The sequence below is a fragment of the Bidens hawaiensis genome, unplaced genomic scaffold (genome assembly GCF_021521415.1).
Source record: "Bidens hawaiensis isolate Kalapana, Puna unplaced genomic scaffold, B.hawaiensis_p1.1 tig00013121_1, whole genome shotgun sequence".
Lineage (NCBI taxonomy): Eukaryota > Viridiplantae > Streptophyta > Magnoliopsida > Asterales > Asteraceae > Bidens > Bidens hawaiensis.
In genome coordinates this window covers 404670-426577 of record NW_027492109.1, presented here as the reverse complement: position 1 = coordinate 426577, position 21908 = coordinate 404670, and the positions used below count along the sequence as shown (strand labels likewise).

Sequence of the window (21908 nt, the reverse complement as noted above, 5' to 3'; positions counted from 1 at the left end):
TAATTAGAAGTAAATACAATATTATTTTAAGAAAAACAAAACAGTGTATAAAACTTAACCATGTCTTATTATTATTATTTGATAAAAAGTGCTTAGGATATATGTTACATCAATTTCTTTGTTTCCACATTGACAATTGGGACGTTTAGTTATGCATTATTAAAAGATGACAAATTAAATAAAGTTTATTATGTAACTTTGAATAATTCAAAAGAGTGAACGAATAATAAGTCATGGTATTCATAACCAGCATTTATGTCCCAACCACCACTTGGTACCGAACATTTTCAATAACTTAGATATTTATGATATAAGTATATCTATATGTAATCAATTTTGAAAACATATATACATATAAGCAATATGATATTGGTAATTTTTCTATGTGTTACATTGCTACCTTTTTCTTTTGCATCCATCAACACAACATGCCTTCCTCAGGAAGAAGGTTAGTCATGATATTATATATTGCGCGTTTTATGGTTTAATTACTTAAAACGTCTTTTTGTAGTGGATACATTAAGGGAGATGGGAAGAAAGCTGGGTAAAGCGGATTGGGATTTCGAACAGGATCCATGTGTTTATTGGACTAGTGGTATAGGCACTAGAACATATGAGAATAATGTCACTTGCAAACCGGAACCAAACAACACGATATGCCATGTCAATAGCATGTAATTATTCCTCTTCCATCACTTGCTCTTTCAATTACAATATTATGGAAGATATTTCCAAAAGAAATTTTAAGTGGATCAAGTGGTAATTGGTGTAGATATCACCACTTAGATCACATGTACGAATCTTGAAATTACGTGTAAAAACGTAATTAAACGAAGTTTTTATTGGCGGTTTATGATGTTGGGTGATGTAAATTACCTTTTAAAAAATGAAAATCAAAATAAACTGAATTTGGAGGGGCTCGAATATAATTTTCTTATTTTAAGGGTCAACTTTGAAATTTCCAATCTAACTCGGAACCATCAGAATCGAGGAACCAGAATCGAACATGTGCCCTCGGAATAGCTAACGTGTGTTACCTTACGGTTCTCGGTTCTCATAATTTGCATTAAACGGTTTCCGGTTCGGTTCCGGGTAAAACCGGCGGTTCTAAACTTGGAACCGAAGAACCGGAATATCAAAAACCTTTTTACTAAATTTACCAATCCTCATTTTTTATAGGCAAATTGGAAATAAATGATCCCAACTTTTGTGTATTGTCTCAACGGACCTTTGTTAAAGTTGAGATTATTATCAGTCAATACACAACAGCTGGGATTATTTGTTCCAATTTGTCTTTTTGTAGGGTAACTTATTAACGGTATCCATTCAATCATTCTTTAATTCAAATATTCTTTTCTTTGCGTTCAATTCCTAGCAGTCATGATCAATTTTGTTTTAAGCTATCAAGTTAATTTAATATAAAATGATATGATCTTCCTTTAATCTATCGCCGCTAATAATTAATTTAACTTCAACAATTGAGTTTAATAAAAAATATAACGGGTGTTCATGTTGTAATCTAAATTAATTTTACCGTGAAAGAAGACATACAATTATATAAACTTAATTATTTTGTAATTTGTAAAGTTTGCACATCCATTTGATAAATAAACAACCGAAATAGTTCTGGCCAGAACCAACTTTACCGGTTCTGAAACCGAACCACTTTACTATAATAGGTTCCAGTTCCGATAAAACTTACATCATAGAGTCTTGCCTTTTACTAAAGCTTCTAGATTCTAAATCAAGCAAGGGATTTTTTTATATAGGAGTTTTGGGAGGAATATTTGAAATATAGTGACAGTCATTTGAGAAAAAAAAAGTAAGAAAAAACACTCATATTATATCAGGTGAAATAAAAACCACATGTAATTTATAAAAAGAAAATAAAATACAAATATATATGGAATTATAGGTGTAAATTGATTACTTTTTATACGGACTTAGTTTAACGGAAAACAAATTGAATATTTCATAGTCATGCTTAAGTTGTATGATGTAAGTTAATTAGCATCTACTTGTTAAATTGCACGCCATTTGTCAGACAATGACTTTTAATTGGCCCGTCATTTTTTTTTTTGAACGGCCAACTTTTAATTGGCCCGTCATTTAACTATTGTATTATAATCTAACTAAAAAATAATTAAAAGAAAAAACAAAAATAAAATAAATGTAAGAGACATGTGATTGATAGAGAGTGGTGGATCCTACCCTTTTTTGTGTTAAAGGGGCGCTAAGGGGTAACACTTTGCTCTTTAGCGCCACCTTTAATTCACCCAGCATAGCATTTAGGACATTAAGTTGTCCATGTGACAGCCCCTGGTTAGCTCACAACGGGCGGTCTTAAGGAACACTTTAAAACGGTTATATTATACATCTTCTCCTATGTCACATTAGTTATTTATCTGTATACAAGTGTGTAAATCATAGTGATTAGTTGTACATGATCGTTTAAACTATGTTGGTTCGTTCAATAGGGTTGTTTGACCTATGGCGATTCCTTATATGCGGTCGTTTGACTTACGATGGTTCCTTATATACAAGCATATAGCCTTAAAAATCAATCGTAGTATTAGTTTTCTAGTAAAAAAAATCTCATAACTGTTTACAAATAAATGAAACTAGCTAACTTTTGTACGAAACTTTCGATTGACACACAACAATAAAGAGGTTTATCATAACATAACCTAAGGTTCTTCATGTTTATATTTTCCCGATTAATAAATTCATTATTACTCTATAGAAGCCGTCATTTAGGATTCTTCAACGAATCGAATTTTAAGTTTTGAAGTTGTATTCGAATTCGAAATAGATTCGACAAATTCGATTCGAATTCAAAATAGCCAATTGGAATTTCGATATGAATCGAGTTTGAAATTTGAATTCGGATGGATTTGATTCTAACTAAAAAAAGACTATTTTAATTCTAATAACATTATAAGCTTGAGTTTTTTAACAACAAAGAATATAAGTTTATTAAACAAATAATCCACTCAAAGTTACAACATCCTAAATATTCAAAGTGGTAACGTTAAATTACGTGTTCATAGCAATCGACTAAAGTATTATGAAATAATAACCAAATGATGAACTTCTAATTAGTAGCTAGTCTTTAGAACTTAAATATATATTTGTGCCTTTGATTGCCGTGAGGGACATGAGATTGAAATTTGAAGATGTCTTAGAAGATGAAATTGGACATGATATTGAAAATGATACAAATGATGGTGAGTTAGAAGATGGAATTAGAGATGCAGAAAAGAAAAGAAAAGAAAAAATGTCAACCTTTATGGACTTTGTAAACTACGTGTTAACAATCCTGTAACATATTCCTCAAAAAGCTTAGAAGAATGGATGTTTGAGCCGGATGAATCATTTTGACAGTTTGAATAAATTTTTATTTTGATAAAATGAACATCTATATATATAATAAAATGAAATGTATAATTTTAATTCGAATTTTTATTGCGAGTTCCTATTACTAAAACAAATTTGGGTTTCTGATCATGAGTTTTGGTTGTTATGAGATGCAGAAGCCTGAAAGGACAAAGTCTACCAGGCATCCTCCCACCGGAACTCGTTAATCTCCGTTATCTCCAGTATTTGTATGCTCTAAGTTCCTAGTTCAATCTGTTTGTATTTATTCAATGATTGAGTTGTGAATGTTAATATTACAGAGACTTAACTCGCAACTGTCTCAGTGGTACCATCCCTCCAGAATGGGGTTCCATGGAGCAAATTGTAAACATGTCAGTCTTCATTACTTATAATAATATGTAACATACTATTGACTTTGGAGTTTGACATCAAAACCTCACTTGCAGATCTCTTCTTGCGAATCGCTTAACTGGATCGATCCCAATGCAACTCGGAAACATCGTCACATTGAAATCTTTGTAAAAACCTGTTCTCTCTTTAAATTCAATATACCTGTGTAACATATGATCAGTGTTGTAAAACTCGGTAGTCACTAGTCGTGCGATAAGGTACGGACTAGCGATTAATTAAATTGGAACTTTTATATGTTAGAATTAAAAAGAAAATTAACGTATGAAAAGTTACGCCGGTTAAAGATCATAGGGAGAAATTGGTTTAATTGTTAGCAATATGTTTAAAATGATTGTACCATATTTTTTAAAATCTGGAATTACTTAAGCTCTTAAAATTCTGTAAATTATATTTTTGTCTTCCTAATATTTATTATAGTATAGAGTGTGTGTGTGTATTTTTGAAAAGTTACATATAAATGTTCACATAAATACTTCAAACATAAACAATTAAACGTAAACATAACAAATCAACGAGAAAATCAAGGTCTAATTGCCTTTCAAAAGTTTTTTTATATATTCCGAGTTTTGACCGATTTGGGCCGATCTTTTACCGCGGACTACTGACTAATGTCATCGATTAGCAAAAACTTAATCATTAACTCACTGACTTACGACTAGTGGCCGATTAATAATGATTTTTGCAACACTGCATATGCTATTCTCTTTTTGCTGTTTGTGACCACATTTCTATTGTCAATTAGAACGGTCGAGGACAATAGAATGTCTGGACCAATTCCTGATGAGCTTGGGCAGCTTATAAGCATTGAGAGATTGTAAGACTTAGTGAATTTGTTGCTATTGTTGTGGTTGCTTTCTGTATCTCATTTTGTGATGACTATCTATACACAACTGTTTCATTTTCTATTGTAGATTACTGAACGCCAACTTTTTCACCGGGAATTTACCTGCATCATTTGCAAACTTGATCAATATGAAGGAGTTGTAAGTTCTACTATCATGTTGGATCCAGTTATCACTTTGATCATTTTATATGGACAGATAAATTGACTATTTATTTTTGTTTCTTAAAAGTCGGATTGGTAGTAACAACTTCTCTGGGAAGATCCCGGATTTCATTGGAACATGGACGAGTCTCACGAGCTTGTGAGACACTTTCATACTCTTTCTTTTCTTTCCATTTATTGCCTACATATAGCAATTATATTTGAATATGGTTTCTGAATAACAGAAGGATTATGGGCAGTGGATTGGAAGGGCCAATACCTCCTAACATTACTCTCTTGACAAATTTAACAGACTTGTTAGTAATTTTTCGCATCAGATATTTTATGTTCTTGACATTTTGATCTAGTATTTATGTTGACTAAATCAAGAAATGCAGGAGAATCAGCGACTTGAGAGGACCGGATACGCCCTGTCCATCCTTTAAAAATACACCTTTTGATACTGTGTGAGTGAATTGCTTCTTTTAATGTAGTATTATTTGTGATGCAGCGTACCAATAGAGAACGAAGGCAAATCACGTTGATTCTACGAATACCTATGATGATCCTTCCCCAAACCCCCAAATTCGACCCAAAAGTCATGAATTTGAAAACCAAAAGTTTTTTATTCAATTTTGATCAATCATCAGTCACAAGCGTTCATAACATATTAATAGAACACCCAAAATAGGTTTGGGCCAACACAAACAACCAAAGGCCCAACAACAGTCCAAAACAAAACTCGAAAAATAGACGAAAAACACAAAAATGGCTCAAAAGTGTATCTAGAAGCCTTATTTCAGAAAAATAAACGGGATAACCTGCCTATGGCAGTTACCACAACGTGGCCCACATTCCAACGGTCGTTTGACCGGTAGCACGCCTGAAACGGAGGCCCGTAGCCTAAGTTATGTCCATTTTCGTGCAACCCCGTTCGAAGCCGCGATCTTGGGCCTCCATAAACACCATGGCCCGCTCTTCTACACTTGGGCCCACATCAATTTGTGTGTTGAAATATTGGATTATTATATTACTCATTGTATATTAAAACAAAGTATACTTAGGTTGTGTTTGTTTTTGCTTATTAAAACAATGTCTACTATAAAAATTTATTAGCCAATTTCAAATTTTACCCTTAAACACACACAACTAACATTAATAAACAATACTGATGGAACTAATTTCCAAGGGCATTATTGTCATTTGGTAAGCAAAAAAAAGTAATCATCTAACTTAAACTTTGTGTTTTTCAAACCATGACACTTTTAATGGGACGGAGAGAGTATTAGTTACAATCTTTTACAATGATTCACACCTTCATTGTCTATGTTGCTCTTTCAGAGACCTCAGCTTTAACAAACTTAATGGATCCATTCCTGAAAGGTTCATTGATCTAAACGGCACTGACAATATGTACGTAAGCATATCACTCTAATGTATTAATTTGTATCTCACATCCGATTGTGCAGGCATATATGTTTTGTAGTTCTAATAAGATTCTCGATATAACGTCGTAACTGCAAGATTAATGTAACTCATAAAAGGGACAGGAAACAGTATATCTTATCACGATCATACTGCATATCGCTATTTATGATTCATTTGAATGTCATCGTTATTTGTTTGGGAAATTTAAGGTATAACGGCAACGCCTCACTAAATTATTGTTATAATTTTTAATTTTTAGTTACCTTACTGGAAACTTCCTATCTGGAAGTGTACCTAATTGGATGATCACTTCAGCAAAGAGTATGTAAGTTTATCGACCGCTAGACTTGTATATAAGTAGCATACTTAAACTTGGGACCATGTATAGTTTTACCGAATAAGATGCTATTCATATAAGTTAACTTATACGGCTGTCTAACAGACGGACTAATATTGTGAACTTTCTTGCAGTGATTTATCATACAACAACTTTACATTTGATAGCTTAAGGCATTCAACGTGTCTGATCCAACAAACGTAAGAACAACACCATCTTTTTCCTTTCTTATTACACCATCTAAATATTGGTGTTTCTGTTGCGCAGAAACATCTTTGCTTCGTTTTCAACGGATAACAACTCGTAAGTTTCTATGCCTTGAATTGTTTTATTAAAATAAGAATTTATATTTTTATGGCATTCTCTTTCTAATTCTACCTTTGTACTATTTTAGCAGCCGAAAGGTCTCATGTTTGGGAGATAGTTCATGTCCAACAAGTATGTTAAAGTTACATATTATTATTGTACGCTTGATGAAATTTTGGCGTGTTAATTAACTTTTTTTATATTAGTTTCGACGTCCTTGTATATCAACTGTGGAGGAGGGGAATCATGGAATGGAGATCAAAAATACGAAAGTGACCAGGTGCCAGGCGGTGCTTCGTATTTCTCAGGAGTAGACGGGCGATGGGGTTTTAGCAATACCGGTAACTTCTTGGATGACAATAGACGTGACAGATTTGTTGTTCAAAATCCTTCTGGGCTCCCAGAGAACACTTCTGAACTATACAGAAGTGCACGCGCGTCAGCCTTATCTTTGACATATTATGCTTCCTGTATGCAAAATGAAAGCTACAATGTAAGTCTTCACTTTGCTGGGATTCTTTTTACTGATGATGGAACGTATGGCAGCCTTGGGAGACGTGTCTTCGATATCTACATCCAGGTGAGTTCTGATGGATATATATTTGTTTAAGAGACTGGAATAATAATATTCGTAAATATTGTAATTACAATGGACCGGAACCCTCAATATATAGGAAACCAGACACCCTAAACGAACCTATAACAAGCCCTGTTGCCTATAAACAATAATAAATAACTAGTAATTATCCATATTTAACAGTATCGACTATTTGAATAAATAACAGAAGCAGGAAGATATGTCGTACTTACAAACCTAGGGGTTTTTTACTGATTTAGTAACAAGTTTAAAATGGGTTGAGGTCAAAAGTCGAAACGTACATCTCATAAAAGTGAAATGGATTGAGTAGCCAAATGATTGATTTTAGTTGTATCAAGTATCAACTATCATACATGTCATAATAGAAAAATCTAGCTAACAACAAGATTAAAATTGCCATCTCTATTAATAACTATAACTAGATAAAAGAAAAGTATTTAGTAGCTTAAGTACGGAGATCTATAGCCGTACTTACAAACTCAGGGGTTTTTTGAGTTAGTTTTTCTCCTACTTCGAGTCTAACAAGGATTTTGTATGGGTTAAGGATTTTAGGTTAATAAATAAGGTTATTTGTAATCAAGTTAATTTTAACAATTAATAATACATATGTTTAGACTTGAAATCTGATTATATTTTAGCTTACTAGCTAATTATTGTTGGTTATAAACGGTTGGTAGGGTGTGCGGAGGAAGAAGGATTTTGACATCAGTGCTAGAGCAGGTGGTGCTATGAAACCAATCGTGATGACTTATACAGTAAATGTTACAAGCAGTTTGGAAATTCGTCTCTACTGGGCAGGAAAAGGAACAACCAATATCCCATTTCGTGGAAATTACGGTCCTCTTATTTCAGCTATTTCTGTTGATCCAAGTAAGCTGTTATTAACTCCTTATGTGTTTGATGATTTATGTGGTGTTCATGATTGTGTACTATTTATGATGTTTATATGGTAGATTGTGAACTTATCCATGTAAATCTTTTCTAGTGTTAACTTATCCAAACCAAAAGCTCATATTATATCTCTGTATGTATGATACTAGGATTACATTTATTCTATGATTTCCCAACCTAACAATATTTTCCGTCTTTATTTAATTAAATCATTCAGATTTCTACGTTCCAAAACCGCGGGGAAAAGATAACAGTGTGTCTAATGGGATTGTGGTTGGAGTTGTGGTTGGAGCAGTTTCCTTCATCATCCTAATTTTAGCACTTTTATGGTGGTTTGGTTATTTACGCCATAAAGATACTATAGGTATGCTATGTTTACCCGGACTAGTTAAATTTAGTAATCTCCTAACTTGTTTACATGTTCTCAATCACATTTGCGGCTCAACAGATCTGCATGGTATAGAGCTGAACGGTCTAGAGCTCAACACTGGTTCCTTCACTTTGAAGCAAATCAAAATTGCAACCAACAATTTTGATTTCGATAATAAGATTGGAGAAGGCGGTTTTGGCTCGGTTTACAAGGTATGTTCGATCACATGACATTGAGAATTTAGTTTTTTACAATGTTGAAAATTAATATTGTGGTATAATGAAGGGAGTGCTACCAAATGGAACCTTGATAGCAGTTAAACAACTTTCCTCTAAATCAAAGCAAGGAAATAGAGAGTTCTTGAATGAATTAGGCATGATATCCGCTTTGCAACATCCGCATCTTGTGAAGCTGCATGGATGTTGTATTGAAGGAAACCAATTGTTACTCGCGTATGAATACATGGAAAATAACAGTCTTGCTCGTGCTTTATTTGGTAAATAAATGCTTTGAACCGTTTTGACTTATAGAGAGAAACATAATCTAAATCATATGGTTTTACTTATTGTTTGAAGGGCCTAAACAATGGCAATTGGAACTTGATTGGCCAAGAAGATACAGAATTTGTATACAAATAGCTAGAGGGTTAGCTTTTCTACATGAAGAATCAAGATTGAAGATTGTTCATAGAGATATTAAAGCAACTAATGTGCTGCTTGATAAGGATTTAAATGCTAAAATTTCTGATTTCGGTTTGGCTAAACTTGATGAAGAGGAGAACACCCATATTAGCACCCGTGTTGCCGGAACTTAGTGAGTCCTTAATTATTTACAATATAATATCATATCCAATACATTAATCATTAAAGATTTCTCTTTTTATTTACAATTTTTAGTGGATATATGGCTCCTGAATACGCGATGCGCGGTTACCTAACAGATAAAGCAGACGTGTATAGCTATGGAATCGTCCTCTTAGAGATTGTAAGCGGGGTGCCTAACATTGCTGACAGGGCAAAGGAGAATCAGTTTGTTCTTCTTGATCGGGTAAGCAGTATTCTTGAATTTTCCAACTAAGTTTCAAACCAATTGAGCTCTAGCACTTTTTTTTTTCTTTATTATTATTTTTTTTATTAATAACTAGTTTATTGAATAAATTCATGAAAAAAGTAAGGGTTAATACCATATTAAAGTCCCTCAGACTAACTTTTGCATATTAAACTCTCTCAACTTCGAAAAAATTTTAAACTACGACATGTTAATTCTTAACTTGGCTTTAATTTTATAAAGTGAAATTTAATTTAATTTTTTTTTCTTTCCAAAAAAAAAAACTTAAAAAAAATATTATATCATCTTTATTTTTACCGATTTAAGAGTTAACAAGTTATTATTAAAAGAAAAAAAAAGTATTGTGTATATTAAACAGGTAAAGAGACTTTCATAATATGTAGCTTAGTGCCTTTTTCTTGGAACTTATACAAGTTGAGGGAATTTAATACACCAAAATTTAGTTGGGGGACTTACTCCTGAAAAATTAATGAAGCATATTGCCTTTTTTATGCTCTCAACCTAATATTAGATATACTTATGAACAAAATAATGTTGTAGTAATTCGGTTATCTCGTTATCATGTTGTGTCTTTATATCAGACCATTGCTTTGAAAGCCATGGGTAACTTAATGGATTTAGTTGATCCAAAACTGGGTTCCAAATATGACATCCAGGAGGTGATGGTAGTTATCAATTTAGCCTTATTATGCACAACAATATCTCCAACCGGTAGACCAACAATGTCATCAGTGGTTAGCATGTTAGAAGGCCGAATTGTTCCTGAAACGTTTATTGCTGAACAAAGTGTCTCAATTTCTCAAACGGTTCGTGACAAATTGATGAAGCAACTTGAGATAAAAAGTGAGAATCAAATGACGGAAACATCATTCGGGTATACAGATTCTTCAACGTCGGCTGTTGATCTTTATCCGGTTGATGGGTTCAGTGAGTATTTGCAAAGGAGAGATAGTGATGCAAAGAAGTTGTTATCTTAGATTGAATACTTGAATAGTTGCATACATTGATTATATGGATATAGAGTACTTATTGTTTGATATCGACTCAACATTTATATGTTATAAAGTTGTGATGTTTGTTTATTCCAGTTTATAAGGTGAATTTCTTATTTTGTAATTGAGTTGTGAATTTTTTTTGGAATTGTACAACTAATAAATGTGTGTCCTTCCATTTACATCTTTATTTGCATAGTACATGTTTTAAGTTAATTTATTGTTTTTTTATAAATGTTAATATATAATGATCTACAAAAATTTGAATTTTTTTTGGTACTATATATGCTTTTGTATATTTACATACATTTTGGTATGATCTAACATCAAATAAGCCTTAATTCAATATTTCAATTTATATCATATACAACTCAGTATATCAAATTATACATTAAAAATTATAAAATAAAGTTGTATTTTGTCCATATTCGTTTGATAAGCACTTTTCATAAAACAAACGTTTCACAAACACATAACCAAACAGTGCTACATGTTTGTTCATTAAGTTCATAAACAAACACAAACGAATATATAGTAATTTGAAAAATAAAACACAACGTTCTTGAACTCAAGCATTTGATTTAATCAATTACTCACCCAAAATAAATATATATAAAGTTAACTACTCGACATAATTATCTGAAAATACTTAACAATTTATATAATAAAACTTAAAAAAATATATAAAATATAAACTAATAAAAAACAACGTACTAATCAACAATACATTAACGAGTATAAATGAATGTAAATGGGCATACATAGCAAACACACTATGAAACATTCACCAACATGATCATTATTCATGTTTGTTCATTTAACTATTTAAACCAATGTTGCAAAAGTCGCTAGGCGGTCCCTAGGCGGCCGACCTCCTTGGAGGGAGTACTCGGTGAGTACTCGAAGAGTACTCGGACATGGTAAATATAAAGAAAATTAATATTTGGTTATTATATATATGTCAAATATCATAAGTTTACTAATATTTATAGCAAAATAGGTGAATATCAATATAAATAAAAGAAATACATTTTTAAATTTAAAATATTCTAAAAATTACTAATCATTAATTAAAAAAATGATATTTGTTCTTTAATATTATTGAAATAACAATTATGTTTTATTTTTATTTTTTTGAGTCAAAATCGGTCAAAGTTCACCGATAAAATGTGATTCTGGCTGAGGTTGACCACATCTGACCGATTCTTAGTAACTAGGCGGATTTACAGAAACTCACATCGGTGACATACCTTGTTGCGAGTACTCGGAGAGTATTCGGCCTTGTAATCTTACTTTTACAACATTGATTTAAACTGAATCCCTTGCTTACATTCATTCATTTATTAAACAAACGATTGCAAACGAATTTTCCATAGAATGGTTTGCTATACGTTCGGTCCGTTTTATCCCATCAAGAAACTGGAAATAGAGCAGTCATATTAGTTGGTGATTTAAAAGAAACAAATTCTTTATGTTGATTGAGTTTTAATTTTTATAAGTTATTTGTGGGGGTGTCGGTCATATTTTATAAAACACAAGGATCCTATGTGGCAATAGAACATAAAAGTAAGGGTGAAACTATTAGTTTTATAAAAAGGCTGGGCCCACCGGTATGAGCACGAAATGATAGAACACTAGAAAGTTATGCATCCACCCGCTATGGACCAAATTTGGTGTTCTTCCATTCTTTATTTGACACCTTGCACTCAAATTATTTGTTCAACTAAAAATTATCATCTAAATGTAATTTATATACGTTCTTTATAATCTGTTTTTCTTTTTATTTGTTGATTTTAAAGTTACAAGATATAAATAAACGAATTAGGTCAGGCTAAACAGGTTTGTATTGGGTCAAAAACATGACTAACATGTTTCGTAAGCTGACATATATGTTCGACCATTTTGCAACTCATTCCACTTGAATTGGCTTGTTTATATCATACTGAAGAAACACTAACCGGACCCCGGGCAGATTACTGGTAACCTGGGGGTTGGATAGCTGTTTCCCACGAGGGGTTGGACCCTGAGAAGATGGTTCTTCTGATAACCTGCAAAACAGACACCGTGAGCTCGTCACTGAGAAGGGGGGGGTTCCTCCTTGTGACCACCCTCCGGCGTGAGAATCAGACTAGATTGCTCTTTAAATATAAAAGTATATTAAGAGATTGCTAGAGCAGATATCAGGTATAATATGATGATATAAGATAATATGTTATGATAAGATGAGATGGTCATACCATTTGTGGTATTTATAGCCGAAGGTAGGTTTCCAAGGAGGTATGACCGGCTGCAACAGTGTTCCTGTTCCACCAACTGTAGCCTACGCACGTGCCCTGCTGGTAGTTGGTGGGTAGGTAGCGGCTGATAGCGACCAGGCCTGCTGTATACTATTCCTTTTCCACCAACTGCCGGCTACGCACGTGGTATGACAGGAGTTGGTGAGTAGGCAGCGGCTAATAGTGACATACAGTGTAGGAGCATGCTGCTCGCCATACTGTTGTCCAAAAGCTGTCGTATGTTTAGTCAGATCTTTTTCCCATACCTCGTCAGGTACAGTACAGAAGATCTTCCCGTATCGTACGGACTGGCTTATTTGGGCGGGAGTATTCCCCCTCCCGCCCTTGTGCGGGATTGTTCCCGGCTTCGCTCATTCCTTCAGGTGACACTGAATGAGAGCTAAGTGCCTTGTGCGTGTAGCCTTGCTGCGCGGGTGGCCTTCCCTAATGGCTTGTATCCGAGGCTGCGGGGACAGGCGGAGTCCTTCACCATTGGGAGGCATTTCCTGCGGGACCAGCTTGCGTACTGCGCGTAAGGACGTCACGTCTCTGAGCATGGTTGGTCCTGCGGATCTAGTTGGTTTCTGCGCAGACGTCCCTGTTTAAGGTGAGTCTTGCGGGTCCAACTGGGCTCTGCTGGGACCTACCTCTTCAAGTCCCCCCAGTCCAATGTTCTTCTCATGCGTGTTTAATAAAGTGAGGTGAACTTTTGGACTTAAGCAAAGGGTTTTGAAAAGGGTTTTTTAAGGTTTTCCATGGGGATTCTTCCCGCGGAAGTCCTTGTCACTTGCAGAAATTCCCGAGTTTCCTGCTTGGTCTTTGGGTATGATGCGGGTAGGTCTGTAACCTCCTCGCAAGTCAGGAGCGTTGAGTCCCACTTGTGTGGACTTTCCATGAGGTTTTGGTAGTTTTGAACATAGTGATCAATTATGTTAAAACCACCAATTCCATCCTGGAGCTTCCAACAACGTAGTTCTCGACGTTCCCGCTATGCGGGGATGTTATTTCCGTTTCCGCAAGCATTGCCCAGAAGATCCTTCTTGGTTTCAATTCCCAGCGGAGCGCTAGGTATGTGAAGGGTTTTGCCTTAACACTGTACCAGCGCTCGTCTTACGGTTACTTTACTTCCAAGGTATTCCTGGCGTCAATTCCCTGCGGGTGCTGGGTATGTGAAGGGTTTTGCCTTTACACTGTACCCGCATCCGTCTTACGGTTATTTGGTTGCCGAGGAATATTTGGCTTCAATTCCCTGCGGGTGCTAGGTATGTGAAGGGTTTTGCCTTTACACTGTACCCGCATCCGTCTTACGGTTATTTGTTCGCCAAAGTTGGCTTCAATTCCCTGCGGATGCTAGGTATGTGAAGGGTTTTGCCTTTACACTGTACCCGCATCCGTTTTACGGTTACTTGTTTGCCAAGGTTTTACTTGGCTTCAATTCCCTGCGGGTGCTAGGTGCGTGAAGGGTTTTGCCTTTACGCTGTACCCGCATCCGTCTTACGGTTACTTGTTTGCCAAGGTTTTACTTGGCTTCAATTCCCTGCGGGTGCTAGGTATGTGAAGGGTTTTGCCTTTACACTGTACCCGCATCCGTCTTACGGTTACTTGTTTGCCAAGGTAAGGGGTATTTTCCCGCTTACTTTTTAATATTTTTAAATTTTGAATTTTGAAATTCGAAAGGTTGGTGGAAAGATAGGAACAGTCCAAACCTCTGAAACGTCGTGCGACGGTTTCTTCTGACTGTGTCAGAACGTGCAGGAAGTTATGGTGACGTGACATTATATGGTCATTCCAGACGCTTTTTCAGGCGCGTGGGCGCGATTTTTCGGGCGCGTGGCCGCGAAATTACTGGCACACGTCCTTTCAACAGCTGTTTCCAGCTTGCTTTTTGCCACGTGTCATAGTTTCATTGCACCTTCGATTTCTCTCTCCTCCGCATTAAATTCACCGCATTAATTGCGATTACTATATAAAGGGGAGAGGGTTCTTTGTAATCCACACTTTCACCCTTCTCTTCTTCTTAGCGATTTCCGGCAAATACTCCCCTTTTCAGGCAAGCATTTTCCCGAAATCGTTTTCTTCTTCCTCGGCAATATGTCTTCCCATGATGCTGAAGCTGTAGCCGACGATAGGAGTACTGCTGGCGAGTGCCGGTGTGCTCTACCTGTCGATCAGTACCAGTATGTCGTCAGGAAATTCATGCTTGAGTCTCTTGAGCCTGAGTTTCCTGAACCCCACCAGACTGTGTACGATGCCCCCAGTGGCAAGATCGGGGTATATGCTGCATTCTTTGTTTATGGGAACCTTAGGTTCCCATTGACAAAGTTTGTGTACCGTGTCTTGGAGAGGCACGGTGTGCACCTGACCGAGGTGCATCCGATGGCGATTGCCAAGATCCGGCACTTCGAGTGGGTGTGCCGGATTCTGGGTATTGAGCCCTATGTGGATCGCCTGATGACCTTCTATACTTGGAGGTGCATCCAGGGGTGGTACACCCTGACAACCCGTATCAAGGGTTTGAAGATCTGCGTGACCGAGCGCAGTCTCCGATCGTGGAAGCGGGAGTTCTTCTACATTTCTGCCCGCGCCATCCCCATTGCCATGAAGTTTAAGAAGGGACAAGCGCTTCCGAGCCTTCACGCTTCCAGCTACCAGGAGGCGGAATGGTTCGCGAAGATATCCCGGGTCCAATCTCCGGTTTACCGGTTTGCGGAGTCCGGGATGGTGATGCTGGGGATGAGCCGGGTATGGAAGGATGCGTCTCGGTTTCCCATCCTTCTCGAATACGGTTTGAACTCTATTCCTTATGGTATGTCTTGTCTTTCTTGCTGATATGAGTTTGTCTTCTACCCGTTTCTTTTCTTTCAGAGGGGAACGATTTGGAGTCGCTCCTGTACCCGCGGGAAGCTGACGGTCCCGTGCGGGTGGGCACTCGTGCTCTAGACGAGAACGAGTTGCCCATCCTGGAGCAAACGGCGGATCGGTTTGTGGAGGTCTATCCGCTGGGCCACAAGATCCTGAGCCAACGGCGGCCAGGTAAGGCGATACTCTATCCTCAACCCCTCAATGCTGTACCCGCTGCTGGAATTCCTGACATCCTGTCTTCTTCTGAGGAATCCGCAGATGGTCCTCCGCTGGTGCGGAAGAAGAAGGCTGCCGGCGGGAAAGGGAAGGAGAAGGTGGCCTCCACAGCTGATCCGGTGCTCCTATCTGACACCGAGTCAGATAGTGAAGAGGTGGCGGGGAACCCCGGTGGTGAGAAGACCACTGCTCCGGAGGCTACGACTGTTATCTCCGGAGAACCAACGACGACGACGGTGACCGGCATCAAGAGACCGGCTCCATCGGGCTCGTCCCCGCCCGTCCGTACGTTCAGGCTCAAGAAAACCCGTAAGTACAAACATCCTTGTTTTTGTAGATTTATCATACTTCATAAATTTATTGTTAACACTTATCTTCTTGTGCAGGCGTGGATGTTGACGCATTCCAGGGTGGAGCGCAGAGGAGTACCTCTCCGCCGATGACGGTAGGCTTGGTCAGCCTACCTGAGGCGTCGACCCAGGCGCCTGCGCCTGCTCCCGCTGGTTCAGTTGCTCACTCTGAGCCGACTGTTCCAGCCGAGTTGACGTCACCGCCGGCCGTGAGTGCGATTTTTACAGCATCCTTCACCGAGCCGGCGGTTACGATTGCTGCGGATTCTGCGGGCAGCGACTGCGGCGGCTGCCACCATGCCCCCGCCACCGGCACCGACGGCCGGCCCATCAGGTACGCATGGGAGTACTCGCCAATCTTTGCCACCTTCCCATCTGCCTGACCTTTTGGATGGGTTTCCTTTGGGTTCAGGTGATGGGTTCGGCGGCTATAGGCCTGTTGTAGACCCTACAGGTGCGTAGGGTTCCTTTGGCCCTTTTTCACTTGTATTTTTTATCATCTTTTTCCTAACTGCTTTTTTGTTGTTTTTTTTTTTTTTTTTTTTTTTTTTTTTTTTTTTTTTTTTTTTTTTTTTTGCAGTGTCGGATTCCAATGAAGTGTATGTTCCGCGATGGAACATACGCCGAGGAACAACCCTTCGTACCCCTGTGGAGTGTGTGGAATGGGCTCGCCACGCTGCTCCCCATGGTGCGTTGGGGGAAGCCATGGCTAGCTACCAGGAGGGTAGGCTAACCAATGAGCTTCGGGTTCTCCAGGCCCGGATGCAGCCGCGCGTCGAGCTGCTTTGTCGTGAAAACGACAAGTTAAAAGCAGCTCGCGCCAAGGAAGTATCTCAAGCGCGGGCTCTTCGGGAGGAGAACCAAAAGTTGGCCGCAGCTGCTGCGGAGAAGGAGAAGGCCTTCAAGGCCCTCGAGGTTGAGGTTCAAGCGCGACTCGAGGCCCGCTCCAAGGCTGCCCAAGCTGTTAACGAACAGCTTCGGCTGGCTAAGGAGACTGCGAGGAACGCAACCGAGAGGGCCACCAAGGCTGAAGCCGTTGCTGAGCCTTTACGCGTGGAGAACGAGGAGCTCAAGGCCAAATTGGAGGCTCTCCAACGTGCTCATGATGCCTTGGCGATGGAAGATGCCAAGAAGCTCCAAGAGATCCTGGACCAGAGGGGCGTGCTTGATCACACCGAGCGGAAGCTTAAGGGCGTTGAAGAGGCTGCTGCAAATGAAGTGCTACTTGCCAACCTTAACAAAAGCGAAGCCGAACGCGCCCGCACCCAAGCTCAAGCCGCCCTCCAAGAAGCTCTGGTTGCCAAGGAATGGCTTCTTCGAGAAGCGTTGCCTCAGGTATGTTTAGCTTTACGTCTTCACGCTTTCCTTTGTACATAGAAAAGGTGTTTGACACTTGTATATTTTCTTTTGTAGGTTGTGCATCGGGTCTTCTCAGAGACATCCTACGACGATGCTATGAGCGCAGCCCTCAACGCTTCTCACGAGGATGGGGAACGGGCCGGCTTCCTGCTTGGTCTAGGGTTCGTTGAGAAAGGCTTCCCGCCTTCCAACTTCCCTTTGTACAATGTTGATACTGAAGCCATATATGACCAAGCAGTAAATCAATACGCCGCCTTTCCGCATCCAGTGGTGGAGAAGGTGAACCAAGTAGCTGCTGCTGATGATGGGTTAGCTATCCTTAAAGCTTTCCTCGAACCGCCCCGTTCTTCTGATGGAGCGGGTCCAAGTGGAAGCGGCCCTGAAGCTTGATCCTGAAGATCCCTTCCCATTGCTAGGATAGTCTTGTATAGATGTATTTATTTTCTTTTCGTAGGCCGGGTAATTCTTGTAATAATTCGTTTGTGAAATATTAATCTTTTTGCGTATAAGATTGTTATTTCCTTCTTTGGGTTTCTTGCTTTATAAACTTATGACTTGCATACTTAGTTTAAATTAGCAATTTTCCAAGTGTAGAATAAGTTAACCTGTTGAACGTGGTTGATAATGGGTTAAAGTTTTGCTTCCTCTTTCATGATTGTGCGGGTAGAACCGTCACTTGCACTTAGTAGGATGGCTAAACTTTAACCTTCATCTGACCTGCGTGTAGGTTTTCCTCATCTTTTGAGGATAAGTTAACCTTTGAACGTGGTTGATAATAGGTGTGAAGTTTTGCTTCCTCTTTCGTGATTGTGCGGGTAGAACCGTCACTTGCACTTAGTAGGATGGCAAAACTTTACCCTTATCTGACCTGCGTGTAGGTTTTCCTCATCTTTTGAGGATAAGTTAACCTTTGAACGTGGTTGATAATAGGTGTGAAGTTTTGCTTCCTCTTTCGTGATTGTGCGGGTAGAACCGTCACTTGCACTTAGCAGGATGGCAAAACTTTACCCTTATCTGACCTGCGTGTAGGTTTTCCTCATCCTTTTAAGAATTTTGTTTTGGACCGTTCGACGCGCGGTTGTCAATAGGTTAGTGTTCAGTTTCCTTTCATGATTCATGCGGATAGACCGGCACTTTCATTTAGTGGGATAATTGAACTCTTCCCCTTCAACTGACCTGCGTGAAGGTTTGTCACGTTATTGGGTTTGTGCGGGTAGGACCGCCTTCCCACGCAACGACTTCACGTAATGTGAATGCCGTCACCAGTGTTGCATAGTTTAACCGTTCGACGCGCGGTTGTTGATAGGTTATTGTTCAGTTTCCTCATTATAATTCGTGCGGATAGACCGGCACTTTCATTTTTGGGTGCTGAACTTTTCCCCTTCAACTGACCTGCGTGAAGGTTTTGTCCTGTTATTGGGTTTGTGCGGGTAGGACCGCCTTCCCACGCAACGACTTCACGTAATGTGAATGCCGTCACCAGTGTTCAGAAAAGTATAAATGTAAAATCATCAGCTTCGATGTTCTAAAGAGAATCATTTCCATTAGAAGTGGCTCTTGGCCTTTTCTTTACAAATTGGAATTGATTTACATGCAAACTGTGTAAATAAGCTCCCTTCCATATTGTTGGGATGGGAGTGCCATCGAGCCGATACGCACCTGGTTCGGGATCTCGTTCTTTACGCAGCATGTAGTCTCGACATTGAAGCTGGAATTTTTATTCGTGTTTTCCCCAGCTGGGGTTCTACACGCACCCACCTGCTCAGCCTTTATTGCGCCACGAGGTGCGCGAGCGTCCCATCTCTGACAAATGCTTCGACCATGTCTTTTACGTCTATGCATTCTTCAGTGTTGTGGCCTTTTGTCTTGTGAAAGTCACAGTATTTGCTCCGATCAGCATCGTGATGATGTCGGATTATTGGAGGCTTTGGCCACGGGAGCTCTTCAGTGGCGAATATCTCAGTGACGCTTTTGGTGAGTGGCGTCCATCTGGAGTTTCGGTGCGGCTGTACATTATCCCTTCCGCCCAATCGATGTTGCAAGCCAGATGGGGTGTCAAAGTTTACCCTTGACTGCCAAATGCCTAGCTTCCGCTTTTTATTTAATCGGGCGGTGAGGACGTTGTCTTCTCTCGTCTTCTGAGTGTAGAGGTTTGTGCTCTGTGGTAGATCTCTGCCCAGTTGCTTCTCCGTTTCCGCATAGCGTTTTGCTGCTGTCATGATGGCATCCCATGTGGATGGCATGCCATCTTTACCCGTTAGGGTGCGGATGAGCTCTGGGTCATGCGCGCCCTGGATGAAGGCAGCGCGAACAAGATCTTCGCTGATATTGCCCAAAGTTAGCTTCTTTGAGTTGAAGCGAGTGATGAAGTTTGGCAGAGATTCATCTTCTTCTCGTATGCATTTGAGGATTGTCCATTGCTCCTCGGTATACTTCCGTTGCTGGCTGAAGTGTTGGCTAAACTTCTGCTGGAAGTCTGCCCAGTCGTAGATGTGGTTGACCGGTAGACGATCAAACCAAACTCTAGCAGCCCCAACAAGCGTCATTTGGAACATGTAACACCACGTGGGTTCCGTCCAATTGCTGACGGTTGCCCCCGCTATGAACCTGTTCAAATGATCGTCTGGATCAGATATACCGTCATATGTGCCTATGTTAGGCATTTGTTTGGCACTCTTTGGGGCGATTGCTTCCGCAATGTCCCTTGCAAATTTGGACGTTCCTGCATTTGCAACGTTTGGTCTGAACGTTTTGGAGAAGTCTCGTGGACTTCCACCTGTGCTTTTTGGTTTGAAGGCTTGTCCAAAATGCCTTTTCGGTTGGGATTCCATTTCCTTACGCTTCCCTTTTGCCCTATAGCGAGGGTTCGCGTCGGAGTCGGATTCCTCCGAGTCATCCTCCCAGTATTCGAATTCGTCGGCCTGTTGTACGGAACGCAAGCGTTCGTCCAACTCAGCCTGGAATTCCTTTTGTCGTGCCTCCGCCCATGCCTTAACTTCATCGAGAGTTTGGCGGGGAAGTCTTCGTTTCTCAACCTGGGTATCAGTGGATCCCAGTAGGCGATCATTTACTGCACTTGCCCCAGCATGAGTAACTGGGGTAGTGTTCGTAAAATTTACTTCACTTGCCCCGGCTTGGGTAACCGGGGTAGTGTTTGTAAAAACTGTGTTACCGGTATTCCCCCCAGTAGCTGGGGTTGTGGTTACCGGAATTTCTCTAACCATCTTTGTAGAAGTTTGAAAAAACTGGATAAAAATGTAGTTCTAGCTTTATGCACGGATGGCGCCAATGAAGAAACACTAACCGGACCCCGGGCAGATTACTGGTAACCTAGGGGTTGGATAGCTGTTTCCCACGAGGGGTTGGACCCTGAGAAGATGGTTCTTCTGATAACCTGCAAAACAGACACTGTGAGCTCGTCACTGAGAAGGGGGGGTTCCTCCTTGTGACCACCCTCCGGCGTGAGAATCAGACTAGATTGCTCTTTAAATATAAAAGTATATTAAGAGATTGCTAGAGCAGATATCAGGTATAATATGATGATATAAGATAATATGTTATGATGAGATGAGATGGTCATACCATTTGTGGTATTTATAGCCGAAGGTAGGTTTCCAAGGAGGTATGGCCGGCTGCAACAGTGTTCCTGTTCCACCAACAGTAGCCTACGCACGTGCCCTGCTAGTAGTTGGTGGGTAGGTAGCGGCTGATAGCGACCAGGCCTGCTGTATACTATTCTTTTTCCACCAACTGCCGGCTACGCACGTGGTATGACAGGAGTTGGTGAGTAGGCAGCGGCTAATAGTGACATACAGTGTAGGAGCATGCTGCTCGCCATACTGTTGTCCATAAGCTGTCGTATGTTTAGTCAGATCTTTTTCCCATACCTCGTCAGGTACAGTACAGAAGATCTTCCCGTATCGTACGGACTGGCTTATTTGGGCGGGAGTATTCCCCCTCCCGCCCTTGTGCGGGATTGTTCCCGGCTTCGCTCATTCCTTCAGGTGACACTGAATGAGAGCTAAGTGCCTTGTGCGTGTAGCCTTGCTGCGCGGGTGGCCTTCCCTAATGGCTTGTATCC

The 21908-nt window shown here is 39.6% G+C and overlaps 1 protein-coding gene across 1 annotated transcript; it reads left to right on the top strand.

The window, feature by feature from the left end:
- Window positions 1-252: 252 nt before the first annotated feature.
- LOC143543448 (putative leucine-rich repeat receptor-like serine/threonine-protein kinase At3g14840) lies at window positions 253-10889 on the top strand. The gene is made up of 23 exons (XM_077035766.1): window positions 253-448; window positions 512-674; window positions 3534-3605; window positions 3678-3749; window positions 3825-3896; window positions 4532-4603; window positions 4701-4772; window positions 4863-4934; window positions 5020-5091; window positions 5173-5241; window positions 6116-6187; window positions 6462-6527; window positions 6674-6739; window positions 6807-6842; window positions 6934-6977; window positions 7052-7425; window positions 8121-8313; window positions 8552-8698; window positions 8783-8916; window positions 8990-9200; window positions 9280-9517; window positions 9601-9751; window positions 10354-10889. The coding sequence occupies exons 1-23, from the start codon at window positions 364-366 to the stop codon at window positions 10747-10749; spliced, it is 2949 nt and encodes a 982-aa protein (XP_076891881.1). The 5' UTR covers window positions 253-363; the 3' UTR covers window positions 10750-10889.
- The last annotated feature ends 11019 nt before the right edge of the window (window positions 10890-21908 follow it).

Bases quoted from the DNA above. Each gene is read 5' to 3' on its own strand.
- LOC143543448 (XM_077035766.1), top strand. From the start codon at position 364: ATGATATTGGTAATTTTTCTATGTGTTACATTGCTACCTTTTTCTTTT. The intron at 449-511 runs GTTAGTCATGAT...GTCTTTTTGTAG, and splicing joins ATGCCTTCCTCAGGAAGAAG to TGGATACATTAAGGGAGATG. The intron at 8,314-8,551 runs GTAAGCTGTTAT...TAAATCATTCAG, and splicing joins AGCTATTTCTGTTGATCCAA to ATTTCTACGTTCCAAAACCG.